This window comes from Parus major, chromosome 17 (assembly GCF_001522545.3).
Source record: "Parus major isolate Abel chromosome 17, Parus_major1.1, whole genome shotgun sequence".
In the NCBI taxonomy this organism is placed as follows: domain Eukaryota; kingdom Metazoa; phylum Chordata; class Aves; order Passeriformes; family Paridae; genus Parus; species Parus major.
The window spans coordinates 2,630,712-2,658,375 of record NC_031785.1 but is presented as its reverse complement, the minus strand read 5'-3'; the positions used below and the strand labels follow the sequence as shown (position 1 = coordinate 2,658,375).

Sequence of the window (27,664 nt, the reverse complement as noted above, 5' to 3'; positions counted from 1 at the left end):
GAGGGCGGGGCCGCGATTGGGCGCGGCGGCTGCGGCCGTGCGTTCATTGGTCCGCACCGAGGGGAGCCCGAGGGGTGGCCCCGCCCTGAGGCGGCCATGGCGGCGCCGCCGCTGCCGGTGGCGGAACCGCTGCCGGGAGTCCCGGCCGAGCCCAATCCCTTCTCCTTCTGCGAGTTCGTCCGCTCCAAGTCCCGCGGCGGCACGCAGGTAAGGCCCTGGGCGGCAGCGCGGCCGGGATCCCTCGCGTCAAGACGCTCACCTCAGCCCCGCTGTCCCCTCTGCAGGCGGCTTGGCCCGGGCCCGTCGTGCCCGCAGAGTCGGGGGACGAGCAGGAGGAGGAGGAGGAGGAGGAGGAGGAATGGAGCGAGAGCTACCAGCCGCTGGCCGTGGAGCAGGCCCACCTGAGCGCGGCCCCGCTCCCCCCCGGGCAGCCGAGCTACGAGCAGGTGAGCGCTGTCCGCCCTCCCGGCACCTTCCTCGGGCAGAGCAGCTCCGAGCCGGGCGCTGGGCTCTTACACAGCTCGGCCTCACAGCCGGCTGCCACCGAGAGCTGCTGAGGAACAGAATTAAGGCTGGAAATGTGCTTTTCAACATGAGCAGGTCCGGTACTTTCTCTGTCCTACTGCCCTGCGCATGACCCGGGTGACTTCCTCGAGCTCCTGCCCCTTCAGGTCATATTTATTTAACATTAATTAATCATATTTGCACTGGTGGTTCGGTGCCACGTTCCTGTGCCCCACAGTGGTTTCCAGATGGGTAAACTGAAGGTAAAATTAAGCTTGAATGTATTAGAAAGTGCAAGGATTCCCAGTATTAAAGCTGAATATTCTGTTACTCATCTTGGATTGTTGGTAATGTTGTGAAAGTGCACCTCAATCCTAATAATAATTTTTTATTTCTTTTTTTTTAGCTAAAAGAAGAGAATGCTATTTTAAGAAACAAGATCAATAAGCTTCAGATTCTGTCTGAAACTCAAGCAGACAAGTGCGTGAGAAGAATTAATTTTCCTTATAACATGAAACCATGAGATTCTTGATCCTTCCCCAGAATTTCCTTCCTAAAGTATTTAATGGTACAGATGCTTATTGTGTGCCATCTCTTATTTTATTTTAGAATGAGGGAGCTTGAGAAGAAGCTTGAGGAAAACAAAATCAAAGAAGAAAAAGAAGCACAGGATTTGGAAGCAATAGTGCAGCATGTGGAGCAGAATCTCCAGCTGATGACTGTAAGAGATGACTTTAGGTTTAGATCAGATATCAGGAAGAAAATGTCCCCTGTGAGGGTGGGGAGATTCTGCAGATCCCAGAAAAGAGCAGTGAGGAAGGAAGGAGGGAGCTCTTCCTACCTCCTGAAACATTCAGAACATGGCATGGTGTAACACAAACCATATCCCTCCAAGTTCTGTGCTGGAATCACTCATTCCCACGTAGCTCAAGCTGCCTGATTTATCCTCAGCACACTGTGGTTTCAGTAATCTCTGTTCTGTTGCAGAAACGGGCTGCCAAAGCTGAGAACAGCGCTGCCAAACTGAGACAGGAAAACGCACAGCTCCAGGTACAGAGCAGCATTGCTGGGGCTGCAGGGATACATCTCAGAATTGAACCAGTGGAAAGGATATTGCACAGGTTTTGCAGGCTCTGAGGAAAATGTTGGGTGTGTTTTCAGGTTCAGTAAAGGTTTGTGAGGGCCTGGATGGTGCCAGACTCTTCAGTGGTGTGCCCAGTTGCAGGATGAGGAGCAATGGCCAGAAACTGAGCAAGAACTTTCTAAGGAGGGTGGCAGAGCCCTGGAGCAAACTGTCCAGGGAATGCATGGAGTTTCCCTCTTTAGAGAAATCCAAACCCACCTGGAAATGTTCCTGTGTCACCTGCCCCAGGTGACACTGCCTTGGCAAGGGGGTTGGACTGGATACATCCAGAGGCCCTAATGATTCTGTGGTTCTGGAAGACACTCCCTCCAGGCAGTCTGGTCATGGGATCTAGTCACTATTTATCATATTGGTTTATTGTATTCACTATCTCTGTGTTAATTATTACATTCCACACCCATAAACTGCTGTGTGAACACATCCATTAGCTGTAGAGTATCTGCTGGAGTTCTGGGGTTGTTTCACATGGATTGTGCCCCTTCCTTCCAGGCTGAGCTGAGGAATTCCAGGCTGGAGAACGAGGCGCTGCGGGCGGGCCAGGGATTGGCCGCGGTCAAGCAGAACGCAGAGGTGGCTCTGCAGCACCTGCTGCAGGTCACAACCAGCTCCCAAGCATCCATCAGGTGAGCTGGGCTGGGAAAACCCTCCTGACACCCTCCCAGGCACTGGGCTCACAATAAACATCCTCTGTGGGTTTTTCAGGCTTGAAATCCAGGGGTTTGTGTTGTGTGCCAGAGGAGCTACTCCATGTTCTTACCTGTGATGTGTTTTTCTCCAAGTCTAGGTAGTAAAAATAGGTGGAAAGTGGGAGTCTCTGAGTTTCTAGTCCTGATAAAATGCTGCTTGATAAATCACAGAATGTGGGAAAACTCCCAAAACTGCCTGGCTGCCCGTCCCCACAGCTAACACTACATCTCTCCCATTCCAGGCAGCTGCTCTCTGGAGCAGAATCCCTGCAGCTGGTCGCTGATCTCCTGAAATCCATAGACAGAATCTCTGAGGTGTCAGAGGATGGACAGTGAGTGACCCACACAACACAAGGACTTTGTTTTCATATGGAAACCACTACTAAAAAGTGAATTTTTGATACTTGGCCTCATTTTGACGCTCCAAACTGCAAACCTGCCTTCTCCATCCCTTCCCGCGGTGCAGCCACAGCCAACGGATCCCCGAACCCGGAGTGGACCAGAGCACAGCCCTGTTCCTGCTGGGCTGGGACCGCGGCCCCTTCTCCCCGCGCACCCCACAATTCCCGCTTTCGGCTGGGGCTCTCGTTGCCGTTCAGTGCTGTGGCTGTGGAGCGGGAAAAGCCCGTGGGACGGCCGGCGGTGGCCGTGTCCCGGTGCCGCTGCGGGCCGTGTCCCGGAGCCGCGCTGTCCCGGTGCCGCTGTGGGCCGTGTCCCGGAGCCGCGCTGTCCCGGTGCCGCGCTGTCCCGGTGCCGCTGTGGGCCGTGTCCCGGAGCCGTGCTGTCCCGGTGCCGCGCTGTCCCGGTGCCGCTGTGGGCCNTGTCCCGGAGCCGTGCTGTCCCGGTGCCGCGCTGTCCCGGTGCCGCTGTGGGCCGTGTCCCGGAGCCGTGCTGTCCCGGTGCGGCTGTGGGCCGTGTCCCGGTGCCGCGCTGTCCCGGTGCGGCTGTGGGCCGTGTCCCGGAGCCGCGCTGTCCCGGTGCCGCGCTGTCCCATTCAAGGCCCAGCCCGGGGCGGGCTCCGCGGGCTCCGGTCCCGCCCCTGGCCTTGCACGTGCGGCTGGCGCTACCCGGATTGGCTGAGCGGTGTCACGTGCCGATCAGCTGACCCGCGGCCGTAGCAGCGATTGGGAGAGCGGGGGGCGGGGCCCCGGGAGCAGCGGTGCCGCCATGTCCGCCGGGCCGGGCCGGGCCGGGCCCCGCTGCTCCCCCCAGGGCCTCGACCTCGATGCGGAGCGGGAGAAGATCCGCCGGGAGATCGAGCAGCTGGAGCGCAGCCTGCAGCCCGGCGGGGCCGACATCCAGCTGTCCCCATCCGGCTCCAGCCTCAGCTCCGGTACGGGTTCGGGGGTCTCGGGGCTCTCCCCGGGCAGCCTCCGGTACCGGCGCTTTGCCCGTTCCCTTTGCACCCAAATACCGGCAGCAGTGAAATCCTGGTGCCTCAGCGGGCCTCGCAAGCTGCTGTGTGAGCCGCAGCATCCCCCGGCGCTCCTGCTCCTCCTGCAGCTGGTTCTGCAGGGCCGGGAGGGGCCGGTGGCAGCGGCGGCTCTGACCGGACAGGCTGCCCGGTTCGGAGAGGCTGCCCGGCTCGGACAGGCTGCCCGGCTCGGAGAGGCTGCCCGATTCGGACAGGCTGCCCGGCTCGGAGAGGCTGCCCGGCTCGGACAGGCTGCCCGGCTCGGAGAGGCTGCCCGGTTCGGACAGGCTGCCCGGCTCGGAGAGGCTGCCCGGTTCGGACAGGCTGCCCGGTTCGGACAGGCTGCCCCGCTCGGGGCACACGGCTCCCTGTCACTTGTGTCAGGGGGCTCCTGCTGCTGAGTCTGCGCTTCTCCTGGTTTGGAGTGTTCGCTTGGCTGCACTCCCCGGAGCCTCTCGTGTGCAGAACCACGATTCAGCTTTGCTGTAGTTACCCAGAGCTGCTCTTGTTTCCTTCTCCAGAACAAAAACAACAAAAAAAACATAACTGGAGTATAACTAAATACACCTTTTAGTTGACAATGTTGTCGGTATCCAAAGCCACTGATGTTCGTGTCTGAGACTTCTCTGGTGCTTTTTCCTCTGTGCCTTAATTGAAAAGATTTGGGTTTTAAAGCTTTCCTTTTATCCCACTACAATCAGCATTTTTGTATTTTGTTTGTCTAACAGATGATGATGATGAAGAAGATGATGATGAAAATTCTCATGCTGAAATGGTAACTGTTGTCTCTTTAAGTATATAATTCCAGCTGTCTATTGAAGGGAACGGGAGGAAGGGAAACCTCACCCTGCTCTGGGGAAGTCCAGGCAATTGCCTTGGCTTTTTGCTCAGTAAAACCCGAATTTTGGGCATTCCTGCCCAGGACTTTGTTATTCAGTGTCAGAGATTTGTTCATGTGCCAGGGTCAGAGATCAGTGTCCCTGCATTCCCCCAGGCTGTGGGTGCACAGAGGGTTCAGCTGAGGATGTGCTGAGTTACAGAACTGATTGTTACAGACCTGCTTTTCATTGTTTTTTCCCTAAATGCCTTATTTGCCTCAAGGAAGTGGAAATAGGAGAAGACAGCAGTGATGATGATGATGAAGATGATATTGAAAGCCTGCCCCAGGATCCAGAAACCTGCCTGCAGATGAACCATGTGTACCAGGAAGTTATCAAAGAAAAGATTGAGGAAGTGGAGCTGCTCATAGCACAAAACAAAGAAGAGCAGGTGAGCAAAGCAGGAGTGAAATGCTCATTTCTGTGCTTTTCTGTGTTGCCATTTGCAATCCTTCCTTCCCCTCAAGCCCAGTGGTTTATTTAACTGATGATTCCATGCTTTCTTACAATAAAAAATGGGTATTTTACATGTTACGTTTTAGCTTGTTGGGACAAGTCAGTATTTTATTGATCTTTTTTATCATCTGCACTGTGCAAACTCAGGAAGTTCCAAATCCTGCCTTTACCTGCACTGATTTTGTACTGATTTGCAGATTTGAACTTTGCCTGGGCTGTTGTGAGGGTTCAGCCACTGCTCTCTGAAATCAGGAATTTGGAGGAGACACTGATGCTGTTCAATTCATTCTTGTATTGCAGAAGGAAATCATGTGGGAGCTTGAAGGTACAAAAACAGCCAAGGCAGGAGATGGCAGAAATCTACCAGCAAATGTGTTTTTGGGTCATTTCATGAAGCCATACTTTAAGGATAAAGTAACAGGAGTTGTAAGTAAATATAAGCAGCTTCCAGGCTGATGTGTTTTCAGTGATGGATGGGCATTGTAATGTGTTTAAACTGTTCTCATTTCAGGGGTGTAACAGTGTCACTCCTCAGCCTGAAACCTTTTTCCTCTCACTTGTCACTCCCCCCTCTTTTGGAAATGTTTGTTCAGCCCTGTGAGTTCTGGGGTGTGGAATTGCAGTCACCAGGGGCTTGAATGTTCTTGGGTTTAATTTGACTTTAATTGTCTTCATTTCCACCACCCAATTCCTGTTTAAAGCACTCACTGAAATCTGATTGTCTGTGAAACTGAGTTTTCTGAGATTTTCTGTTTTTTAGTTTTTATATTTTCTGAAGTAATTATTACTACTTTTTTTTCCCATGTGTTTTTAAAAGGCCATCAGCAAAAGGAGATCTTGGCTTTTTGTGGTTGCCAAGAATCAACTATCATCATCCATATATTAATATATTCAAATAGTTACTGCTAATATTTCCATTTCAATGATGTAGCTGTGAGCTCTTGCTACCAAAGGTAACTAAGCAGTGTGAGTGTGACAGTTTGCACAAGTTTGAGTTTCCACTTGTTTTTGTAGCAGTTCATGCTGGAGTTTTAAGAAGAAACAGCAATTTTGTCTGACTCTCAATGTATCTAACCCTTCTAATCCTCATCAGGGCCCTCCTTCCAATGAAGATGCCAAGGAAAAGGCAGCTCAGGGCATAAAATCCTTTGAACAGCTGCATTCAACCAAGTGTAAGTCAGTCTGGGTGCTCTTCAGTGTTGTAGAAGAGCTATAACATGTATCTATTCATATAGCAAATGTATATATTCCTATTATTTAGTGTGTGTGTGTGCTCCTGTTTGCAGTTAAACATCAACACCTCTGACTGACACACAAAAAAGTCATTAAAAGGGAATGGGGTGCTCTATAAATTATTTCAGTGAGTCATTAATGAATCCTTTTTGATTTGTTCTGCTGCATCAGCTCTTGTGAGCACTCCTAAACCAAGTAAGGTGGTGCAAGGGTAGTACCCAGATGAGGGAAGTTGAAGGGACATGTGCAGCTCCAGATGCTCACAGGGTGATTCCTTTATTGGGGTCTCTTTGGAGATCTCAATAAAACTGTGCCAGAGGCTGTGCCTTGCCCAAGTCTGACACAGTGTTGGTTATTTAGGCAGGGAATCTCACTGCAGAGCTGCAGGACATTCCCAGGGGTGCTGGGAGCCGTGGGTGTCTCCTGGCAGTGGTTTTGCACTGATGTCTGAATGCTCCCCTGTCTGCTTTAGGGAAAACTGGAGAGAAGATGCTGCTGCAGAAATCTGTGGTGAGCGACCGCCTGCAGCGCCTGCTCCAGCCCAAGCTGCTCAAGTGAGTGCTGCCCAAAAGTTCTCTTTCTCCTGCTGAAAACATTGCATGGGAGAGAAGGGAGATGTGGAGATTTCACCTTCTCCAGCAAGTTCTTGAGTTAATTGCTTGTGTTTGTGGGATTTTACAGCCATCTATTTCTTCCCATTGGCACTGTGGTGTAACTTAAAATACTTTGCAGGGCTTGAAGCTGGATTTGTAATATGTGGTGAGGCTTAATGGTGTGTCCAGCAAGGGATTGCTGTGCTGGGGCTGGCACAGTCTTCATGGCTGTTGCAGCAATCATTGGTTCTCTGTGTAAACACCAAAAGGGTTTATCTGAAACCTGTTGTGGGTCAGGGATTGCATTGAAGGGGCAAGAATATGGCAATGAGTGTGCCCTGTGAGAAAACCTGGGAGAAGAGTTTTGTGTGGAAATAAACTTGAAGGGGGAGTGGTAGTGGTGGGGAAGGTGTCCCTGCTGAACATCTTCTGGTGCCATTGACCTCATTCCCATCTAGCCTATTAAGTAGTGATAAAAATATCTTTGAACAGGTTGAGTTATTGGAATCAGAAACTGGAGAAAGTCAAGACTGAAACAGAAAAACAGATCTTGGAAAAGCAAATCAAAGACTTGGAGCGAGAAATAGAGGCAATAAAGTAAGAAGTCTTTCTGTGTTCTTGGTGAAAAATGAAATGTCTTAGAGTTTAGCTCTAAGAGTTCCCTCCTTCTTCTAGATGGGTCATTGGTGTTGGGTTGTAAAAAATTTAGGTGTGGTTGTGGCTCTGCCTGCAGCTCTCTCATCTCCACGTTTTACTAAGAAATGTGTTTGGGTTTTGATACACAAAGTGTAGTGCCTGCATCCAGTTTAGAGGTGCTGCTTTAAATGGTTCTTACTTTAGCAACAAAGGAGCAGAGCTCTGGGTTTTTTTGTATTTTTGAGCTTTTGCTCATGAACAAATCAAGAGCAGTGTATTTGGATATGGCATTAATTGTTTCTCCTGCTAATCTGAGTGCTCAGTTCTTGTGGAAGTCAGGAATAGGTGGGGGGAATGGGATGAGGAAGGACCAAGAAGACAAAGTGTTTCATTAACCATTTAATACGATTCTTTCTTCTTCTTCTTTGTACCTTCTGCTTTAGCCAACTCCCAGAAAGTGACTTAATAGGAAACAGATTTGATGAGCATGACTGGGACAAAATTTCAAACATCCATGTGAGTTGGGGGAACAGCTTTTTTTATTACAGCTGTTTTATTGCTTCTGATATCTGTGTCCTTCCTCTTGAGAATCGTCTGACCTGGTTTGCATCCAGTGTTTCCATCTTGCATTTCTCCAAGTTGACTGTTAAGTAATCTCAACTTGTTAAATTTGGTGATTTAATTCTGGGAAACTTGGCAGTAAGACATATCTGGAATGCAAAATACTGGTTTTCCTCTTTGGCCAGGTGTCTTAATCCCAGCCATGAAACTAGACATAGTTTTGTTGTTTCTTTTAGTTTGATGGACAACGTAGCTCAGAAGAACTGAAGAAGTTTTGGCAAAATTGGGAGCATCCAAGCATCAACAAAAAGGAATGGACTGAGGAGGAAATAGAGAAGCTGAAGCAGATAGCAGCTAAACACAACTACCTGGACTGGCAGACCATTGCCCAGGAGCTGGGGGTAAGGTCTGAGCTGCCAGGCTGGTTCATTCTGGCTTTACTTTGCCTCTTGTCAGGTTTAAAAACAATGTTAATACTAATTCACTGTTAATTAATGATTTCTGATGAGTGTCCAAGAACAGTACCAAGAAGGTTTGGTACTTCAGCTTTTCCCTCTTGCTTTTTGTCCTCCTTAATAACCAGTTACCTGCTTCTCTTTGTTTTCCTTGTATTAAGACAAACAGGACACCTTTCCAGTGCTTGCAGAAATACCAAATCTATAACAAAGATTTAAAAAGGAAAGAATGGACCAAGCATGAAGATGAGATGCTTTTAGAGCTTGTTCAAGAGATGAGAGTGGGAAGCCATATCCCATACAAGAAAAGTAAGTGACCCTCAGGTGACAAAGCTGTCATTCACCTGGAATGCTTCACTCTCCCATTCTCTTTTCTTTGGTGGAAGCTGTGATCTCTGCCTTTCCTGTACCTATCTGGAAGTTTCATTATATCAGCAAGAACTTAGTATCTTTTGGAACCTTTATCTGTATTGGAAAATTGGCTGAAACTGGCTGAGCACCATTTTTTTAAGAGATTAAAGTGCTTCTTATGGCAATCACTAATTGCAACTGTTAACCAGATAAAGGAAGAAGCATTAATTACTACAGAGTTAAATAAACCTTTTAATTTCCAGTTGCTTATTACATGGAAGGAAGAGATTCTGCTCAGCTGATTTACCGCTGGACGAAGAGTGTGGACCCCAGCTTGAAGAAAGGACCCTGGACACCAGAGGAAGATGCTGTAAGTTCCATTCTCTGGGCGTGGAATTGCAGGGTGGGAATGTTGGACTGCTGGGGTGTGGCATGGCTGTAGATCTGAGCTTTAGCAGTGGCACAGAGGAGGGTAAAACAGACCAAGGTGGGCACTCAAGAGGGCTTAGAAGCTTCTAGCTTTGTCCAGAGATTTGCACAGGAAACAGAACTGCTGCTGTCTCAGGCCCATTAGGGTTGCTACTGGTGAGGATTTGAGCTCTTGCTCTGTCTGGTGCACACAGATGCTGATGGCTGCAGTTAAGAAGTATGGGGAGAAGGACTGGTACAAAATCCGGACAGAAGTGCCGGGCAGGAGCGACGCCCAGTGCCGGGGCCGGTGAGTTCAGGCACCTGCCCTGAAATAAGGGAAAGCTCTGGGTAGCAATGCTGGTTTTCTTCAGCCTTGGAGTGCAGTGAAGATCTGATTTTCACAAGCGGGATTGAATGTTCCTGACTGTAATGTTTTCATTTTGAAGGTATTTAAAAGCTTTGCACTGGGATGTAAAGAAGGGCAGGTGGAGTTTGGAGGAAGAGGAGAAGCTGATTGAACTCGTTCAGAAGCATGGCCTGGGTAGGTGTTTCTGTGGTTTAATCTATAGAAGTTTAGAGATGTCATTGAGGTTTTCTCTTCTTTCACTGTGAGTCCTGCAAGCTCTGCTTTGTACTGATGATTGCAACATCTTTGTATTGTGTGTTATGGGTATTAAGGGTCTGAGATCCATTCATGCAGTGACTCTGTCTCTTATCCAGGGAAATGTTTAACAAGTGTGTAATGGCTGCACTGAAAGGCCTCTTGCTCAGTTTGTGGCAGAAATAAAAGTGTTCTGCGTCCTTTTCAGGTCATTGGACTAAAATAGCTTCAGAGCTGCCACATCGGACTGGCTCCCAATGCCTGAGCAAGTGGAAAATCATAATTGGCTCTAAGGTATTGTGGAAATCCTGCTGTGTCACAGTGTCATCTCTTCAATTAAGTTTCTCTAAACTAAAAGTGGAATCCTGTGAAATCAGTTAAAAAAATTGACATTTATTTCACACAATCAAGGTTTTTGTTGTGGATTTCACAGTTTTTTATTTTTTTTGGTGGGTAAAGCAGCCTTTGTTCTGAAGGGCTGAAGTTAATTTGCTATATATTTGTATATTATCCAGAGTTCTTTCCTGCCTTGAAATGCCTGTAAGGATGGGATATATGTAGGTTTTCATGTCTGTACCTCATGAGTTGCCAGTTTTGGTCCCAGTTTTGGTCCCAGGCACTCAAGAAATTCTGGCTGCCATATTGAAGATGGTCTTGTTTCAAAAATCTCATTTCCTTTGGAAAAGGAAACTTCCTGATTTGAGAGAGTTGCAAGCTGGGGTGAACACTGACTAAAACTTGTGTGTGCTTGTTTTTCCAAGAGGAAAAGATCTAGGGCGACCAAACGACGCAATGGTGAGGAGAGCTCCAGCCTGTCAGAGAGCAGCAGTGAGGACATGGAGCTGGACCTGACAGACTGCACAGAGGAGGAGGAGGAGACCAGAACCACCAGGAAGGAGTGGGCAATCCCCAGCATTGACCTGTGGATACCAACAGGGACAGACATAGAGGAGGCAGCCAGAGAGAGATACCAAATCCAATCCCTCCTCTCTGCTGCCAGGGCTGGCGCAGGGAGCAGCTGCAGTGACATTCCAGGGGCAGGATGTGATGGAGACAAAGCTGTTGATAAATCATGTGAGCTGAACACCCTGCTGAGGGGCATTGCACAGCCCTTTTCCACAGATGTGCTGGTGAAGAATGCAGAAGAAGTGATAGCCAAGGTGAGCTGGGATGGGAACTTGGATCAGAAGTTAGAAGGGAAGTGCAGCTGCTGCAGAAAGGGCAGGATGTGATGAACAGATAACATCTTGCTGTTCATTCCCTTGTTAAATCAAAAAATGTGAAGATAATTACCCAGTCAATTCTGGGTTTTGGTAGATTCCTCACAAAAGCTTTTATGAAATAGGCATTTGGTGTTGTGATGATGCACAAGGATTAAAAGTAAAGGTCTTCAAAGTTGATTCCATTTAATAAGATACCTTCAACAGCAGGAATGTTGAAAACTTGTACCTGCTGTGCACATCCAATGCAAATAATTTTCTTGGAGTGACTTCCCCTTCTGTCTTTTCTTGTGTGCTTTCATTTTCAGGCTTCCCAGTGTGGAAAAGAAGTGCTGCAGGTTAGCCTGGAGGATGTGAGAACAATATTAAGGAATAACACGAGATTCCAAAGGAAACTGGTGAGTGCCTCTTGTGTCTTGTCTGCTCTTGTGACGTGAGCACTGCCAGGCTGTGCTTTGTAGGAATTAATTTTTATATAATTATAGATCTTGCACTGTAATCCCAAGAGGAAAACTCACAGTTTTTTGCCCTAACTGCCCCATGAATGTTTTGTCCTGGGACTGATGGCAGAACCTTCCTAATGGGAACTCTTAATTGTGTGTTTTTTCATGCATGGCAATTACAGATGCTAAAACCTCCTGCCAGCCTTTTAGCCAAGCCCTCTGGAGTGGGTGCAGATGCTGGCCAGAATGTCCAGGAGCTGCAGGAGCTGCCAGGGAGAGTTCGGTACCAGTACAGGGAGCACTGGAAGAGGCTGAGCCTGGACAGGAAGCTGCTGATGGCAGTGACCCCTTGGGTGGGCAATGTGCTGCTGCCCTGCACCTTGCAGGCTGGGAGGAGAAAAGGTATTGGAGACCCATCCTACCTTTGTCCCTACTTTCTGATGTCTCCTGAGTGAATTCCCAGCTGATTTTGATGTTGGGTTTCTTTCCAGCTACTGCTATTCACAACAATAAGTCAGTTGGTCTCACCAGCACTCCCCTGTTTGCACTGCTCATTCAGGCAAGTTTTACTGTCTTCATAGCATTACCTGCTTTCCAACAGTGGGATTCTTTATTTCTCAGTATTTGAGGCTTAAATAAATGGTTTGTTTCTTAAAAAAATAATCTAATTATTGAACTTAACCTGCCTTCATGGTTTGCATATGAAATTTCTTGAATAAGTCCTGCATTAAAAGTCTGATCCTGCCAGGGCTTTTTCTGTAAGTGTAAAATATCCCCACAATCTGTGAAGTGTGTCCCCTCTATCTTGATTTGTCACTGACCCCACCAAAATATTTTTGTTCTCCATCAAGTGTTAATGAAGCTCTCACCTTGCAGCTCTTCCAGATTGACACCAAAGGCTGTATGAAGATTATTAAGGAGAGGAGGCTGAGGCAGTTGGAGCTACATAAGGCTAATGCAAGGAACCCTCAGCAGGTATTGTGTTTTTAAGCTTTTCCCATTAAAGTCTTGACTAAAATAAGCACTTTCATTGTGTGGCCACACAGTTTATATGTGTGTTAGCAGTTTGTTTTGGTTCAGAGGCAGAATAAAATGCTGGCTGTATGGCCATTTGTTCAGGAGGTGGCAGATTTGGGTTTGATTCACATATGTGCTGTTTTAATCACCTTTAAATTTATGAGAAATATAATTTAATATACTTTTTTTTTACAGGCTTCCCAAAATACGGAGACTTCTTCAGGTACCTACCAGAACATTTATTTTTATGATGTACAAGAAGTTTCATATAATTCATCACTGTTGCATTAATAACCAGTTTAACTGAAGGAGAACTTTGGGGACAAACCTGTGTTGTCATGCTCATTTTTGCTAGCTCTTGGATCTTTAAACATGTTCCCCTTTGGTAAGGACTGGAAAAAACCCTGGAGGGCTGGGGAGCCAGTGGCACTGGACCAGTTCAGGGGGGTGTTAAGGTACATCAGTTAGCCCTTGTTCAGTTGTCAGGACATGGCTTGATTAAATCAGGACTGTAGTGTTGTAGGAATTCTCACAAACAGGAATTTTGACACATTCCTTGATGTTTAATGAGAAATGGCTTCTGGAAGTACTGTTCATTCACTGTCACTTTATGTCCTCTCCTCTGCAGGCAACTCATCCCAAGCTTGTTCTCAGAGGAATTCCCAACAGGGCAATCCCAAGGGTGCTGTCAGGAGACAATCTGCTGTGAGAGCAAGGGACAGTCCCACTGATGCCTGGGAGAGCTGTGCCCCAGCTGGGCAGGGAGCATCCCCAGCCCAGTGGCAAAGGCAGAAGCCTAAAACTGTCTCACAATTGCTGTGGGAGAAGCGTTTAAAGGAGTCCCAGGCCAAGAATGTCATGCAGAGGACAGTGCTGCTTGCCCCACAGCAGAGGCCAGCCAGCCTGCTGCCTGCTCTTGTCACTCCACAGGCTGCTTCTCCCGGGGTTCCCAACAGCATCCTGCCCTTCAGGTGGGTTGTGACCGCCCAGGCTCTGTTCCCCTGCGATGTGCAGGCTGTGGTGGGTGTTCCCCAGGTAATGCCAGCTCCTGTTGGGAGAAATCAGCTTCAGACAACTGTGATTTCCAATGGCAATGTCTGTGCTCTGGGAGAGACTCCTGTACCAGCTGGAGCAAATCTGCCTCAGCCCAGCAGTGCAGAGACAAAAGGACCAAGTTCCCAGCTGAAAGGAGTTCCTTTGGGAAAGGCAGCTGACCAGCGCACAGTTCTCTTACCTGTGGCCTCAGGGAGTCCTGGATGCACCACATCCACTGTTTCTGCTGTAACCCCTGTGTGTTCAGGTGGCTCCTCCGTGGCTCCAGACTCCTTTGCAGCTCCAGCTGCCAGCCCAGTCCTGTGTGCTGTGGTGCTGCCTCAGACACAGCTCCCTGCCAGCACTCAGGGCTCTGTTTCCCAGCCTGTGCCCAGTCTCACCAGCTTGGGAAGGAGCAGTAACTCCATCACAACAAACAGGTCATCCTTCAACCCAGACAGCATCAGGAAACGGGCTGTGCTGTGTCCAGGAGCTGCAGCTCCTCACAACAATGTCCCAGGGAGCTCTGGTTGCTCTCGTGCCCAGGCACTGAGGAACAGACCCATTGCCTCCAAACCACCGAGTGTCGACGTCCCCCCACAACCAAGCACTTCCAGTGCAGAGAAGAATCTCCTTGACTTCAGCCTGATCTCCCTGGAGGACGAGGGGCTGGTGAAGGAGTGGCTGAGTGGGAAACAAGGTGTTCAGGTGCCATCACTGCAGACCAGGCTGCCTTATCTGCCACCTTTCCTCTGCAGTATAAAAACCCTCTCAAAGCTCCTTGTGCAGAAAGCAGCTCTGGAAGAGCAAGCAGCCTCTCTCCTGCCCTCTGAAGCCAGTGGGGATGGGAGCACTGGGGATGTTTTCCATGCTATTGGAGAACTGGTGCAGCAGAAACTGGGTGATAACCCTGCTTACCTCCTGCTGAAAGCCAGATTCCTGGCAGCCTTCACACTCCCAGCTGTCCTGGCAACTCTGCCTCCTCCCAGAGTGACAACAACTCTGTCAGCCGGCGTGAAGCAACATGAGGAGAGTGATGACGAGTGGCAGAGTGAGAAAGAAGTGTCTGAGGAAGAGAGTTGTGGGAAAAAATTAACAGGAGTACGAGAGGACTGGAGACTTAAGGATGAGCCTGGAGACAAAAATGCTGATTTACTAAATCAGGTAAAACAGATTCCAGGGGCTAAAAGCAGAAAATTACTGCCAGATAAATATTGCACTGGAGTCTAGGGGGAAGCCCCCACTGTTCTTAAGTGTCGCAGAAATTTGGTCCTTTTGAATAAACACGGTTCTACAGCTGATGAAGGGAAAAGCTCTGCAGCTCAGCTGGGAGGCTGAAAGCCCATGGTTTATGTAGCACCTTATACTTGCCATGACAGTTCCCAGAAGTGGGCATCAGAGCTCCCTTCCCCTTTCTGTTTATAATCTGCTGCCCTGGCTCTTGCATTTTTCAATTCAGGCCTTTGTTTTCACTCTGTAAATTGGTATTTTGTGCCTTGTCTGACATTGGTAATGGAATGTTGTCCCATGCTTCAGTTTGAAGGTAAATGAAAGATTGTTTTAGAAATCTTGCTGAGCTGCCTAAATCAGAAGGGTGGCTGAAGGGGTTATCTGTAATTCTCATGGGGTTGATCATCTCCTGCTTCTGTTGCAGGGCATGAGGGCTGAGGAGAGCCCTGCTCAGTCTGCCTTGGGCTCCTGCACTGATGTGGATGATGCCAGAGCTCCCCAGCTCAGGAGAAGTACCCGCCTCAGGAAGAGGAGGAGGAGGATATGAGAAGGAAATGTGTCAGTAGCTCCTCAGTGGTTTGTACATCTTGCTGAGAAGCTGAACCACATTTGTCTGTGGTTCAGCTCAGACAGTGAATCATGACCCCAGGAAAGGACTGAAATGATCTCTGCTCTTGTTCCCTGAGGACACAGAGTTCTACAGTCACCATCAATCACAGCCTAAGGCTGGCAACATTTTGGGGAGAGGGAAAGTTGATGTCTCTATGATAAAATTATGTATAAACTCATGAAATTCAAACATTTGGCAGCCTTTCAGTTCATGCCCTGAACCCTACTTAGTGCGCACCTAGTTGGTAGCACTCTACAGGCTTGACAGTGGAGTTTTCTTTAATACTTCATCTTTGAGCAGCTTGGTGGGGTTTGGGGTTTATTTCCCCTATTTGGCTTCATTTCTGTACAGTTATAACAGCTCACCTTCTGCAGGGTGCAAATGGGTGATGTCCTAATACCTGCTGAGGCTTTTGGTGCACTGGATGGAATGAACATGAAAAGTATTTGATTCACATGGTTGTCAGATGAGACTGACTGAGTTTTTTTTTCTTGAAAATACATTTTAGGAACTCCAAAAAATGTAACTTTCCTGTAAAAATGCTGTGACTGATAGGAGCTGTTTGTGCTTTGTTACAGGGGTCACTGGAGTGAGCTCTGCCTGCATGGCAGAAGAAGATAATCTTTGCATTGTTCACTTTTACCACCTCCAATGCTTACTTGATGGACCTGGGGAAGAGGAAAATGCTGGCTTGATTTTCCCATCCCTCAACAAAATCTGCATCTGTAGGCAAGGTGTAAAAATGAAGGAAACTGTCTGGAGGGAAATCTTTCAGGCATAGACTTCTGCTCTTTCAAACTCCCACCTGCCATAGATGCTGAGGGGGAATATTGCTTGAAATCCGGGGAAACGAGTAATGGTGGTTATTTATTTCCTTCTTGTGTTAGCCCCTATTTATGTGAATGTTTATCCCTGTTCAGAATATGTTAATTGGGTGTTTTTTAGTGCTGTGACAGTGGCTTTGCTTGGTAACTGACTGAATACTGTGGAATAAGCAGCACATTAATTTTGTATCAAAATGACTCTTTAAGTATTTGTTGAAATACAGATGTTTTATTTTTCTCACTTAAAAATTACTGATGTGTTCTGTGTGGGTTTTTTTCCCCTGGTAAATAGTGCTTTTAATAATGTGTGTATGAGAGTGATTGCTAATGAGAAAAATGAAGTTTTCAGGCTGCATGAAAACCAGGGAAAATGGGGAGAATGAATATTCATGTGCCTAAAACTGCAGGATTGAATTAGGATTCTTTCTTGATTCTTCCACAGCCTGCCCTGTACAGACATCACAAATCACTTTAAAAAAACTTGTTTCTTCATTTATAACCCAGCAATTTCTGTCTCACAGAGAGGTGCAAGGTTAGCTGAGGCAAAGCTGATAAAATCTAGAGGGAAAGTGCTGTGAAAGCTTCATTCCCCTGCACTGACTGAACTTCCCTGAGTGTAGTGGGGAGTTTGAGCTTTTCCACAAGGGCTCTTCAGGCAGAGCTGGGGACAGAGGGTCACTGAGTGCCAGTGTTGCTATAATTTGGTGTCAAGACTTTATGGAACAATAGGAATGATTGTGGAAGGCTCTCCTCTTGGCAATGTACTCTTCTTTCCATAGGCCACTATAGACAGCAGTTTTCCAGGAAATTCAGCTGTGCCTGCTGTGTCCAGGCTGTTGCAGTGAGGAACTGGTGGGAAAGGTGAACTGCTCCAAAGATGCCCTTGTCAATTATTTGTGGAAAAACTGCACAAGCAGCAGTTGGCTTTGTCCTTTATCAGGATTAAATTGATTTGTCACTAGAATAAAACCTCCCCAGGCTAAGTTGGTCAATTAACAGGCACACTGATTACCTTCAGCAAGGGCACAGCTGACACAGGTACTGCATCTTTTTTTAGTGTAAAGCTAATTTAACGACAAGAAACACAGACTGGAACAATCTCTGAGCATCTCTGCCCTACTCCTAATGATAACATGGAAAAACTCTTCATAAACTTAGAAAGCAGAACAAAGAGTAGAGTGGGAAGCTGATGGGAACATGTGTCATGCTGCCATGGCATCAGAGCCTGTGTGTTCTCCAAGCTTTTTTAAAAAACATTCCGAGTTCTGAGTTCAGCTCCAGGGCTGTGGGAAGTGGGGGAGGCAGGCTCAGGTCTTCTGGTGATGCTCAGCATCATCACAATTCTGCTTGCTGGGCTGCTCCTTTATTGCTGCCATGGCCACAGCTTGTCATTTGGGAACTATGGGTGATGTTCCTTGCTTTGCCAAGACTTTATTCACTTTCCCTTTCTTGTTATAATTATGCTGGAAGCTTGAGGACATCCCAAATTAGAGGTGTAAAGATAGAAATCATTCTTTTCAGCTGAACTCTAAACTGAGAATGAGTTCTTGCTGCCACCTGTTTTCCTGGAGAAAGATGTTAACAGCTGGAAAGCCTTTGAAGATCCTCTTTCTTCTAATTCTGTGGCTTGTTTTGTCCCTGGAATCAGCTGCACACACCTATGGCTGTGACTTTCATTCTTTTTAGTCTTTCTGACCTCTGCACAAGGAAACTTTCTGGACCCCAGCAGGTACTTTAGTGGGACAGATTAGAAAACAAAACCAGAATTAATCTGAAGTCATTGCCTATGTGTTGCTGCTGACTCACGATGCCATTACCATCTTTCTCCTCTCGCATCACCCATTCCGGCTTCCCCTTTTCTTATTTATCTCTCTTTTTCTTCTCCTTCCCTTTCCTGTGGTATGGCTGAGTAGTTTCCCCTTTTTTCTCAAACAAGATTTGTTCCTGGAATTATCTTTTCTCTAATCAGAATTCAGAGGGAGGCTACACCCAAGACATGTTTTCTCAGAACCAAGACACAGGAGGAGAATCAAGGAAGCTTTTGTGACTGCAGAGGTGAAGGTTGGTGATACAGAATGGCTGATATTAACAGGGGCTAAAAGTTTATTTTACAGCTCTGAGGTAAAGTGTCAGCTCTTGTGGGTGCTAGATTTATTGTCTGTGTGGACAGACAGAGCACAGGGAGCTCGCTGGGAGGTGGAGAGGGAAGAGTGAACTGCTTGTAGAGAAGAGACAAAAGCTGATTGAAACACTTCTGCATTCTCAGTCTGTGATGTCCACGCTTTCACCACCACTGCTCCGGGGCTCAGGGGCTGCTTGATTGGTTTTTTGGTGTTTTTTTTCCAGACAGGCCAAGGCTGCTCAGTGATTCCCCTCACTGCTGACATGCTGGAAGAGGACAATGATGAGATCTGTTGGAATAACCTGGAGAATTTCCGTGTGAAGCTGATCTCAGTGATTGACCCTTCCCGGATCACCCCTTACCTGCGCCAGTGCAAAGTGCTCAGCCCTGATGATGAGGAGCAGGTTCTCAATGACCCCAGCCTGGTCATGCGCAAACGGAAGGCAGGTGGGAGCACTTCAAATGCTTTTGTGGGGTATCCAGGCCAATGGCCTGGAATGGCCTGGTTTGGGATTCTATGGGGGGTTGGACACTGGAAGGACTGCCCAGGGAGGTGCTGGTGTCACCCTCCCTGGAAGTGTTGAAACAAAGCCTGGATGTGGCACTCGGTGCCATGGTCTGATTGACAAGGTGGTTCAGTCATAGGATGGACTTAATGATCCCAGAGGTCTTTTCCAACCTAATTTATTCTTTGATTAGATCCCAGGAACTTTTGCATGGGGAGGAAGTGAAGCCATTGTTTCTTAAGTTACAAAAAGGTAAAGAGAGAAATAGCTGAATAGAATATCCTGTTGCTATGATTTCAGGTGTTCTCCTGGACATTCTTCAGCGAACAGGACACAAGGGCTTTGAGGCGTTTATGGAGAGTCTTGAGCTTTATTATCCCCAGCTGTATAAGAAAATAACAGGCAAAGAGCCCAGCAGGGTTTTCTCTATGATTATAGGTAATGTTTGTGTTCTCAACAGCTCTTCCTTTGGTGCTGCTTAGCAGAGTCAGGAGCGTTCCCTGTCTTGCTCCATGTGTGCTTTGGAAGGGTTCTGTGAAGAACAGCCCTGGTGTCACATGCTGGACTGGGGAGCGGGGGGAGGAAGCAGAAGGGTGAATTCTTCCTTCTGCCTGTTGTGTCAGTGACTCTGTGGTGCAGGAAGGCACGGAGCAGAGAGGCACAGTGAGGATAATTTGATCCCCACACATCATCAGGGCTGGCTGCAGTGATATGGAGGGGAAACCGAGCTCTGTGTGTGCCAGGACAGCAGAGAGTGACCCCTGCCCCCCCAAACAGACACGGCTGGTGAGTCTGGCCTGAGCCAGGTGCTGATGAACGAGATCATGAAGCTGCAGAGCGCGGTGCAGGAGGAGCGGCGCAGGGCGCAGGAGCTCACGGTGTGGCTGCACTCCAAGGAGGACACCCTGAGGGAGATGTGGGTCAGGGACAGCCTGCTCCGCAAGCACCAGGAGCGGGCCCAGAGGATGAAGGAGGAGAGGGACAGCCTGAGCAAGGAGCTGCGCAAGTGCAAGGACGAGAACTACAGCCTGGCCCTGAGCTACGCCAAGCAGAGCGAGGAGAAGAGCGCAGCCCTCATGAAGAACAGGGACCTGCTGCTAGAGGTCTGTCACAGTTTCTCCAGCTTCCCCCTTCTTACCTGGCCCTGGAAGGCTGGACTGAGCACCTTGTCTTTGCCAATGATGCTCCAGTCCCGCATGAAGCACTGAGTATCTTCTCTAGCAGATGTCTTTGGGGTGCCTAGCTCAGCCTGTAGGCCATATTGCACAAGCTGTGCTGTGAATGATGACCACTCTTTCCCTCACTCAAGGCTGCTCTCACAAGGGCAGCACAGGAACATGTACCTGCTAGCACACAGGCAGGACTCTGGTCCCCAGAGCACTAAACTTCCTCAGGAAAACAGAGTTGGAAAGAAACTTGCTGGGGAACAGAGAACTGGTTTTGCAGGCCAGAGCTTTCTCCTTGCTCCTGCTGAGCTCTGAACCTTCTTGTAGATTGATCAGCTGAAGCACAGCCTGATGAAGGCTGAGGATGACTGCAAGCTGGAGAGGAAGCACACCATGAAGTTGAAACATGCCATAGAGCAGCGCCCCAGCCACGAGGTGGTGTGGGAGATCCAACAGGAGAAGGAGCTGCTCTTGGCCAAGAACCAGGAGCTGGAAAACACTCTGCAGGTTGGTGGGGTGGTTGAGTATGGACTCAAGGGATTATTTGTAGCGGCCAGGGCAGTGATGCTGCAGTGAAGATTGTAGGGGTCAGCGGTTACTCAAGAGCTGTGACAGGAGAGAACTGATACGGAGTTAGGTGGTGGCCCTGTCTCACTTCTTGCTTTGTTCTGCAGGTTGCCAGGGAGCAGAACTTTGAGAAGAGCCTCTCCAAAGAACCTCTGGAGAATGACTGCAGCCAGACTGTGGAAGAACGCCGGGAACTGGTGAACACCATTTACAGCCTGCGCAAGGAGCTGCGCCGAGCCAAGGTGCTCCAAGACAAAGTAGGTGCTGCTGTTCAAGTTCCTGCTGAGGGTCACAGGTAAGACAGGCAGGTGAAACACCTGCAGTGTCGTGCCTGTGGAGCAGAGCAGCTGCTCAGGAGCAATCCCTGCTGTAGTACCTGTATTTCAGCACTCCGTCTGTGGCAGGTGACAGCTCAGACACCCCATGGAGCTCTGGCCAGAGTAGTCTGTGCCACAGAGCAGGAGTGGGGACAGTCTGACTTAGACTCTGCCCACAAGCAGGTGCTTTTGACCTTGTCTCAGCAGTTTGCAGAGGAAAAAGAGGTGCTGGAGCTACAGTGCACATCTCTGAGGAAGGACTCCCAGATGTACAAAAGACGGATTGAAGCCATTCTGCAGCAAATGGAGGAAGTGGCTCTGGAGAGAGATCAGGTGATAAAATATTCTTCACAGGTTTTTGGGCAGACAGTGCCACCCTGTCTGTGCTGTGGTGTGAATGCCACATGCTGTCCCTCTGCACAGGCTCTCCTGACCCGAGAGCAGTTCCATGTGCAGTATTCCAAGAACCTGGTGGAGAGAGATGCCTACCGCAAGCAGATCCGGGAGCTGGGGGAGAGATGTGACGAGATGCAGCTGCAGCTCTTCCAGAAGGAGAGTCAGCTCCTGGCCACTGAGGCCAAGCTGAAGAGGCTGCAGCTGGAGCTGCCCACGCTGGTATAACTCTCCTCCCCTTGGTGGGATTGGGAGGCTGAGGATGGGGTCAGACTGTGGCTGTTCCTATGCCTTCGCACCTGAGCAGCTCCAGCTCATCAGGCAGTGAACACACCTGCCTGAGACACCATCAAAATTAATTAAAACCACTGCCATGCAAATGCTGAGTATAGAAAATGAAAAGTGTCATGCTTTCTATGACCTCACCCTGGTTTCAGGCATGGAAAAGCTGGACAGATGCAAGCTCAGGCCACCTGTGTTTGTGTTTGGAGCATTTGTGAGGGGTTCCTCAACCACCAAAGGGTGACTCTATTTAGAGACTGGATGTGAGCCATTTGGATGAAATGGGGAGTTAAGTTTTCTGGAACTAAATTAGATATATTTTAATTAATATGGCATCTTGTGTACTTTCTTGAGTGGCCAGGCAGGGGTGTTGGAAGCAGCACGTCCACACTTCCCTGCTTTTTGGAGCTCTCACTCTCCTGTATGTTCCCTTGCTGTTGCTTCCTTGCTTATGAGGAATGATTATACTGGTTTTGTTTCAGACCTCTGACCTGGATGACTCCTCCTCCAGAGATTCCCAGGAAGTGAGTAGGGTTTTTGTTTACCTTTCACTCTCCTCTGGGATGATTTCATGTTCCTCACCTGTGCTCAGTTCCCCAACTATCAGCAGTTTTCAATGGCTCAGGCTCATTTCAGTGATACCAAAAAGTCCAGAGGCAGCAAGACAGTGACAGAATCTCCCTGTGTCCTGAAGTTCTAAGTGTAGGACACAGTTATGGCATTAGTCAGCAAGATTTGTTGAGTCTAAGCAAATCAAGGGAATTGAATTATTTTGAATTGCTTTTAATTGTCTCTCTGGTGTGAGAACAGGCAAAAATAAGTCTTACCCTGGAGCCATCTATAGTAAAGAGTTTTACTTAGTTCGTAACTTCAGTGAGGGAGTGATTGTCACGTTGTCTGGAGGCCAAAAGTATAAATGAGGACAAAGGAAGCTGGTCCTATTAATGGAGGATAAATCCATGAGCAAATCTGTAACTCCTGGCTCAGTCTGCTGTTTGCTGGCAGCAACAGGGAGGGAGAAGTTGGTTGTCCTGGGTTTTATATTCCTTTATCTGTTCCTACAGACTGAGGGACAGTTCTGATGTTCTTGCTCTGTTTTTTGCCCCACAGCTTGTTCTTCACAGTCACCTGGATGAAGATACACAGATAGCCAAAAGTAAGGGGAAAACACTGAGTTTTGGAGAGTTCTGGAGAGGATAGTCCATTCTGTTTTACTTTCCTGGAAAATCTAAATGATCTTTTCATTCATTGAGATGGGAAATTTTTCACTAAAACTAAACAGCACTGATCCAAAAAGGCTTTTTTAAATTATTCTACCTTGTTCAGTTCAAAAATATATATTGTAACACCTGTTCACTACAGAAGGAGTTTCACCAAAATAGGGCCTGGTGTGAAGTGTCATGATATTCACAACTTGAGGAGCAGGGAAAATAAATTATGGATAAAATAATGATTAACAAATTTCTCACAGGGGCCTCTGACATGAATATTATTTTAATGCAATGAGCAGAGGAGCTGCTTGGCAAAGGTTTTTTTGTTCCTGCTTGAGTTGGAAATGGAAAGCTCTGTCTCTTTCTGAGCATGGTGGGGAACTCCACCATTCTGGGCAAGATTCAGGGCTCAATTAAAATGAGAAGTGACTTGTGATTGATCACAGGATGGAATTCTGAGTGCTTTGGGCTTGGTTTCAGTTCTGCTGTGGACTCTGTGCAGTTACATCACAGCTCTTCTGTTGGAAGAACTGCTGGAGGGAGAAGTTACTTTGCAATGGCAACTCTGACTAAAGCTGTGATGTTTTTTATCTTTCAGAAGATTGCCTGGGAGTACAAAACCAGAAACTCAGCCCTCAAGAGAGCCACCTGCCCCCAAAATCACCAAGTGTAAGAGAATCTTTGTGGGCTCTTCTTTACTATGATTTGGATTTGTGATCTTTATTATTCTCATTAACGATGGATTTACCAGCTTGGAGAAGCATGTCAGCAGCTCCTGCTTTTCCAAACTCTGAGCACTTAGTTTAGAATCCACCCTCCAAAAAGGGTGAGCTCCGAACAGGAAAACATTTACAGTGGACATTTCTCCATCTGTGCATAAAAACTTCTTCTAATTACATTCTGCCCTTCATCTCTGGGTGGGGATGTTTTTGTAATTGTCTGCAGAATTACTGTTGGTGCAGAAAACAGACTCCCAGAATTGCAGATGTTGAGGGAATAAATGTAGTAAAACTGTGAAACAGAAGCATTACCATCCTGCACACACAGTTAAAAACCTGCTGGTAATTGACTCTGCAGATGCAGGAAGCAGCCTGGTGTTAACACGGATCTGATCAAGAATAAATTCATATGGTTTTGGTTTGTTTTTTTCCATTTCAAGGAGTGTGGCTTGGCCAATGAGGAACTGGCAGAAAAGGAGAGGAAGAGGATGAAGGACTGCTTTGAGCGTTACCGAAGGTCTGGGCTGCAGTAAGCAGGGCTTATCTGGAAATATCCATGATTTGTATTTCCCCTTTCCTGTTCCCAACCTTGATTCATGGAGGGCATAAAATGAACCACAAAAGGGACTGATACATGCTAACAGTATGAAATGTAGCTTGTTTGTAGAAAACACCTTCTAAAAGTTATATGTCTGGTCTTGTTTTCAGAAAAAGAGCAATGAGAAGGGCACCCAAAAACCGGCACCATGAGGTGGACTGGGAGAACTCCTCTGGCAGCGACAACACCGACACCGAGGGCTCCTGAGGGAGGGATAACACCAAGGTCCCTCGGAACGGGACAACACCGACACCAAAGGCCCCTCAGGAGCCAATCTGAGGGGCCACCAGCTTGTGTATAAGGGTGGCTGTGCCTCTCAATTTCACTCACAACGGACTGTTTAGATTTTAAAACCATCCAAACAACCCTTGTTGAAAAGTGCTCCAATGACACTATTGCGTGGCTCCGACGCCCGCTCAATAAACAGGTTTAAATATCTCCGTGTGAGGCAGGGCCGGGCTGAGCTGCGGGTTAATTACGGGTTAATGAAGGGCATTGCCCGACACCCTCATGGCCGCCGCCCGCACCCAACATGGCCGCCAGTGCCTCAGGGCCCGCCCCGTTCGCATGCGCAGGGCGATGCAGCGCGCGCTGAGGGCGCTGCTCCGGGAGCCGCCGCCATGGCGACCCGGCCGCCCCCCGCCCGGCCTGAGGGGCCCGGCCCGCAGAGCCCCGGGACAGCTCTGCGGTCCTGCCCGTCCGCTCTGCACCGCTCCGGGACAGCTCTGGGGCCAGGCCCGCCCGCTCTGCACCGCCCCGGGGCCGCCGCCGGCCACGCACTATCGCCTGGTGTACACCTGCAAGGTGGGCGCGGAGCCGGGGGGCTCTGAGGGCACCGTCTCTGGGGTGGCCGGGGGGCTCCTGGTGTAGCTGTTTGCTTAGTTTTAAACTTGCAAAGACTAATTCAGAATGGAAGAGCACTCTGGAGGTTTCAAATCCAAGCTTCGTGTTGGAGAAGGATGTTCGGGATCTTGTGTGTCTGAGGGTGGAGATCCCACAGTGTCTGTGGATGCCCCTCATTAGGGAGCCACAGAAAACAGTAAAATCTCTCTCAGCCTTTGTGTCACGGCCTGAACTCACGACATTGTAACAGGATGGAGCCGACTTAGGATAGTGGGAGGTGAGAGAAGTAAGACGCTTTTAACGGCAAAAGTATTTTTGTCTTACAAGTTCCAGGAATTGCAGTTACCCTGCTCATAAAATTCACTTTGTTTTTCAGGTGTGCCAGACCCGCTCGGCCAAATCCATCTCTAAGGCTGCCTACCACCGAGGGGTGGTGATCGTGACGTGTCCTGGCTGCGGGAACCACCATGTCATCGCCGATAACCTGGGCTGGTTCTCCGACCTGGAGGGAAAGAGGTGAGAGTGTCAGCAGGATCCTCCTCACACCCTGCTCCCAGGCACAGCTTCCTGAGCTGGTACCTCATTTCACTGATTTTTTTATTTTTTTTGAAATGTGGCTCATACTAAAAACAGAGTTTCATCCAGTTTGTTAAAATACACAGACTCTATTTTCAGTTACTATAATTCCCAGACTGTCGCTGTCTGGGATCCAAATAAATTGGTGTGAAGCTGCAGCAGAAGCTGTGGGATACACGGGGATCCTTATTGGTGCCAGCAGGTGATTTGTTGTTCCCCTCAGGCCTTATCATTTCACTGCTGTGTTTTCTTGGATGTTTCAAGTGTGTAGATTGATCTGCTGTGGAATTCCAGTGATTTCTAACTTCCTGAGATACCTTTAAAAGCTTCTGTTTAGCTGTAATTGTTAAATTATTGATCCTAGTGGATGAAAGTACTCCCAGAAGGTTGGGGTGGTTTTCTGTGGTTAATTTTGGGTGGTTTTCATGGGGATGTGCCTGTGATTCCCTGTGCAGTGTCAGTCCTGAGGGCAGAGTACAGTGAGCCTTTGCTGTGGTGTCACCGTTGTTTCTCAAATCACTGTCCAGGAATATCGAGGAGATCCTGGCAGCCAAAGGGGAGAAGGTGAGACGTGTGGCTGGTGAGGAAGCCCTGGAACTGCTGCTGGAAAGCTCGGCAGAGCCCGGGCCCCAAGGTCAGCTGGCAGAGGGGGATGGCGGAGAAGCCCCCCCAGATCCTGGCAGCAAGGGACACACCTGACACGAGGGAGTGTGGCCTGTGGGACAGATGTGACACGTGACATTGTGGCCTGTTGGACAGACCTGCCATGTGAGATTTGGGTCATTCTGCTTCTGGGGCAAGAGACTGTTCACCTTCATTCTCTGATTTCAACTGTTTGTTTTTAAAATAAACTTGGGCTTGGGTTTTCTCTGTTGTGTCTGCCTGGTGTAGTTTGCCTTTGATCAAGCTGGTATCTTTAGAGATGGTTGTGGGTTTTTTTGGTATTTTTCCTGGTACTTGTTTTGCTGACTGTCAGGCAATTTCCAGTGCCTCAGCAATGTCCCATGCCTGGTTTTGTTCCCTGCTGAGAAGGCAGCCAGAAGTTCTTTGTCTATGTGTGTTTGACCTAGCGAGATGCAGCTGGAGCTGGAGGTTTTAGGGATGCTCAGGTGTGGCAACTGAAAGGGAGCAATTGATACCACCTGAGGAGATAGGTCCCAAAATTCTAAAGCTAAAATGACCCTGCAGGAGGGTCAGATCACCTGCTTTTAATGCAGCCAAATGATGCTTTTATCTGCTCTTTTGACATCTTCCAGAGTTTTGTTTCTGTGCCACTCATGTCAGGGTTGAAAGTTTTGTATTTTGATCCCACTTGAGCTCCAGCATGGGAGTTTTACAACTCCTTGTTGGTGAGGGGGAGTGTGTGGGTGTGAAGGCAAAATTAATAGTTGTGGAGCATGGTGGAGAGAAGTAGAGGACCTAGAAAGTTGTCTTGGCAGATATTGAGGGGCTTATTAGTGCTATTGCAGTATGTTAAGATTAGTTAGAGATTTAAAAAGTAATGAATGACAGATGTAGGAGTTTGTCAGCACGCAGCTCTGGGGTGATCATGTTGTGCTTTGTTAGGGCAGTGGAATAGCTGCTTTCTTAGGGTTTTTAGCTTCCCAAAGACTAATTAAGTTTGGAAGAGCCTGCTGAAGTCTAATCTGCGTGTCAGAGGAGGATATTCAGTATCTTGTGAGTATCTCTAAGGGTGGAGATGCCACAAGTTCTGTGGATCCCACTCATCACTGAGCCACAGAAAGCAGTAAAAGCTCTCTCAGCCTTTGTGTCTTGGGCTGAGCAAACCCAGTTCTCACAGCCAGGCAACTCCAGGTGCCTGTGGTGCTTCATCAGCCAAGGATTCAGTGAGGGCATTGCAGGCATCAATGACTTTGCTTCATCTGGAGTGTTTGTAACAATTTTGTGTTGCATTGTAAGTGTTGGGTCAGAGCACCAGGAAAGTTCCAGTGGGTGTGTCAGTGCAGAGTGATGAAACAGGGGCAGCAACTTCATCAGCCAGCTCCTGGTGAGACATGGCTCTCCCTGAAACAGCCAGCTGCTGGAGTGACCCAGGATTGCTGTG

The 27,664-nt window shown here is 48.3% G+C and overlaps 5 protein-coding genes across 12 annotated transcripts in view; 4 read left to right on the top strand and 1 right to left on the bottom strand.

The window, feature by feature from the left end:
- Positions 1-47, bottom strand: part of PMPCA (peptidase, mitochondrial processing subunit alpha) — a 6,123-nt gene extending 6,076 nt beyond the window's left edge. The window contains exon 1 of the mRNA XM_015644520.1: positions 7-47. Within this exon, the coding sequence (XP_015500006.1) occupies positions 7-47 (41 nt within the window). The remainder of the gene's footprint in view (positions 1-6) is intronic.
- Positions 48-63: 16 nt separating this feature from the next.
- On the top strand, positions 64-2,737 carry ENTR1 (endosome associated trafficking regulator 1). The gene is made up of 7 exons (XM_015645098.3): positions 64-207; positions 285-446; positions 911-984; positions 1,114-1,225; positions 1,492-1,554; positions 2,138-2,271; positions 2,577-2,737. Exons 1-7 carry the CDS (start codon positions 97-99, stop codon positions 2,668-2,670), a joined length of 750 nt encoding a protein of 249 aa, XP_015500584.1. The 5' UTR covers positions 64-96; the 3' UTR covers positions 2,671-2,737.
- Positions 2,738-3,181: 444 nt separating this feature from the next.
- On the top strand, positions 3,182-16,551 carry SNAPC4 (small nuclear RNA activating complex polypeptide 4). 3 transcript variants are annotated; one of them, XM_033518388.1, is made up of 23 exons: positions 3,182-3,667; positions 4,477-4,523; positions 4,850-5,017; positions 5,383-5,508; positions 6,176-6,254; positions 6,788-6,869; positions 7,401-7,505; positions 7,988-8,060; positions 8,342-8,506; positions 8,722-8,869; positions 9,175-9,281; positions 9,535-9,629; positions 9,769-9,863; positions 10,132-10,217; positions 10,685-11,083; positions 11,452-11,541; positions 11,769-11,988; positions 12,078-12,145; positions 12,463-12,561; positions 12,799-12,826; positions 13,232-14,799; positions 15,290-15,441; positions 16,054-16,551. In XM_033518388.1, exons 1-22 carry the CDS (start codon positions 3,502-3,504, stop codon positions 15,410-15,412), a joined length of 4,137 nt encoding a protein of 1,378 aa, XP_033374279.1. In that variant the 5' UTR covers positions 3,182-3,501; the 3' UTR covers positions 15,413-15,441; positions 16,054-16,551. The 3 variants fall into 3 exon arrangements, with proteins under 3 accessions (XP_033374279.1, XP_015500575.1, XP_033374281.1); XM_015645089.2 differs by having other exon boundaries at positions 3,184-3,667; positions 15,290-15,423; XM_033518390.1 differs by lacking the exons at positions 3,182-3,667; positions 4,477-4,523; positions 4,850-5,017; positions 5,383-5,508 and adding an exon at positions 5,686-6,035 and having other exon boundaries at positions 15,290-15,423.
- A 1,054-nt stretch (positions 16,552-17,605) lies between these two features.
- Positions 17,606-24,618, top strand: CARD9 (caspase recruitment domain family member 9). Of its 6 annotated transcripts, none has more exons than XM_015645090.3 (13): positions 17,644-18,360; positions 18,646-18,868; positions 19,228-19,365; positions 19,705-20,030; positions 20,421-20,600; positions 20,768-20,917; positions 21,182-21,310; positions 21,401-21,592; positions 22,135-22,176; positions 22,763-22,808; positions 23,462-23,532; positions 24,023-24,111; positions 24,291-24,618. In XM_015645090.3, the coding sequence occupies exons 2-13, from the start codon at positions 18,685-18,687 to the stop codon at positions 24,385-24,387; spliced, it is 1,644 nt and encodes a 547-aa protein (XP_015500576.1). In that variant the 5' UTR covers positions 17,644-18,360; positions 18,646-18,684; the 3' UTR covers positions 24,388-24,618. The 6 variants fall into 6 exon arrangements, with proteins under 6 accessions (XP_015500582.1, XP_015500576.1, XP_015500579.1 ...); XM_015645093.3 differs by having other exon boundaries at positions 17,650-18,360; positions 21,185-21,310; XM_015645094.3 differs by having other exon boundaries at positions 17,656-18,360; positions 24,023-24,099.
- On the top strand, positions 24,578-26,467 carry DNLZ (DNL-type zinc finger). Its single transcript, XM_015645099.2, has 3 exons — positions 24,578-24,984; positions 25,400-25,539; positions 26,127-26,467. Exons 1-3 carry the CDS (start codon positions 24,691-24,693, stop codon positions 26,296-26,298), a joined length of 606 nt encoding a protein of 201 aa, XP_015500585.1. The 5' UTR covers positions 24,578-24,690; the 3' UTR covers positions 26,299-26,467.
- The last annotated feature ends 1,197 nt before the right edge of the window (positions 26,468-27,664 follow it).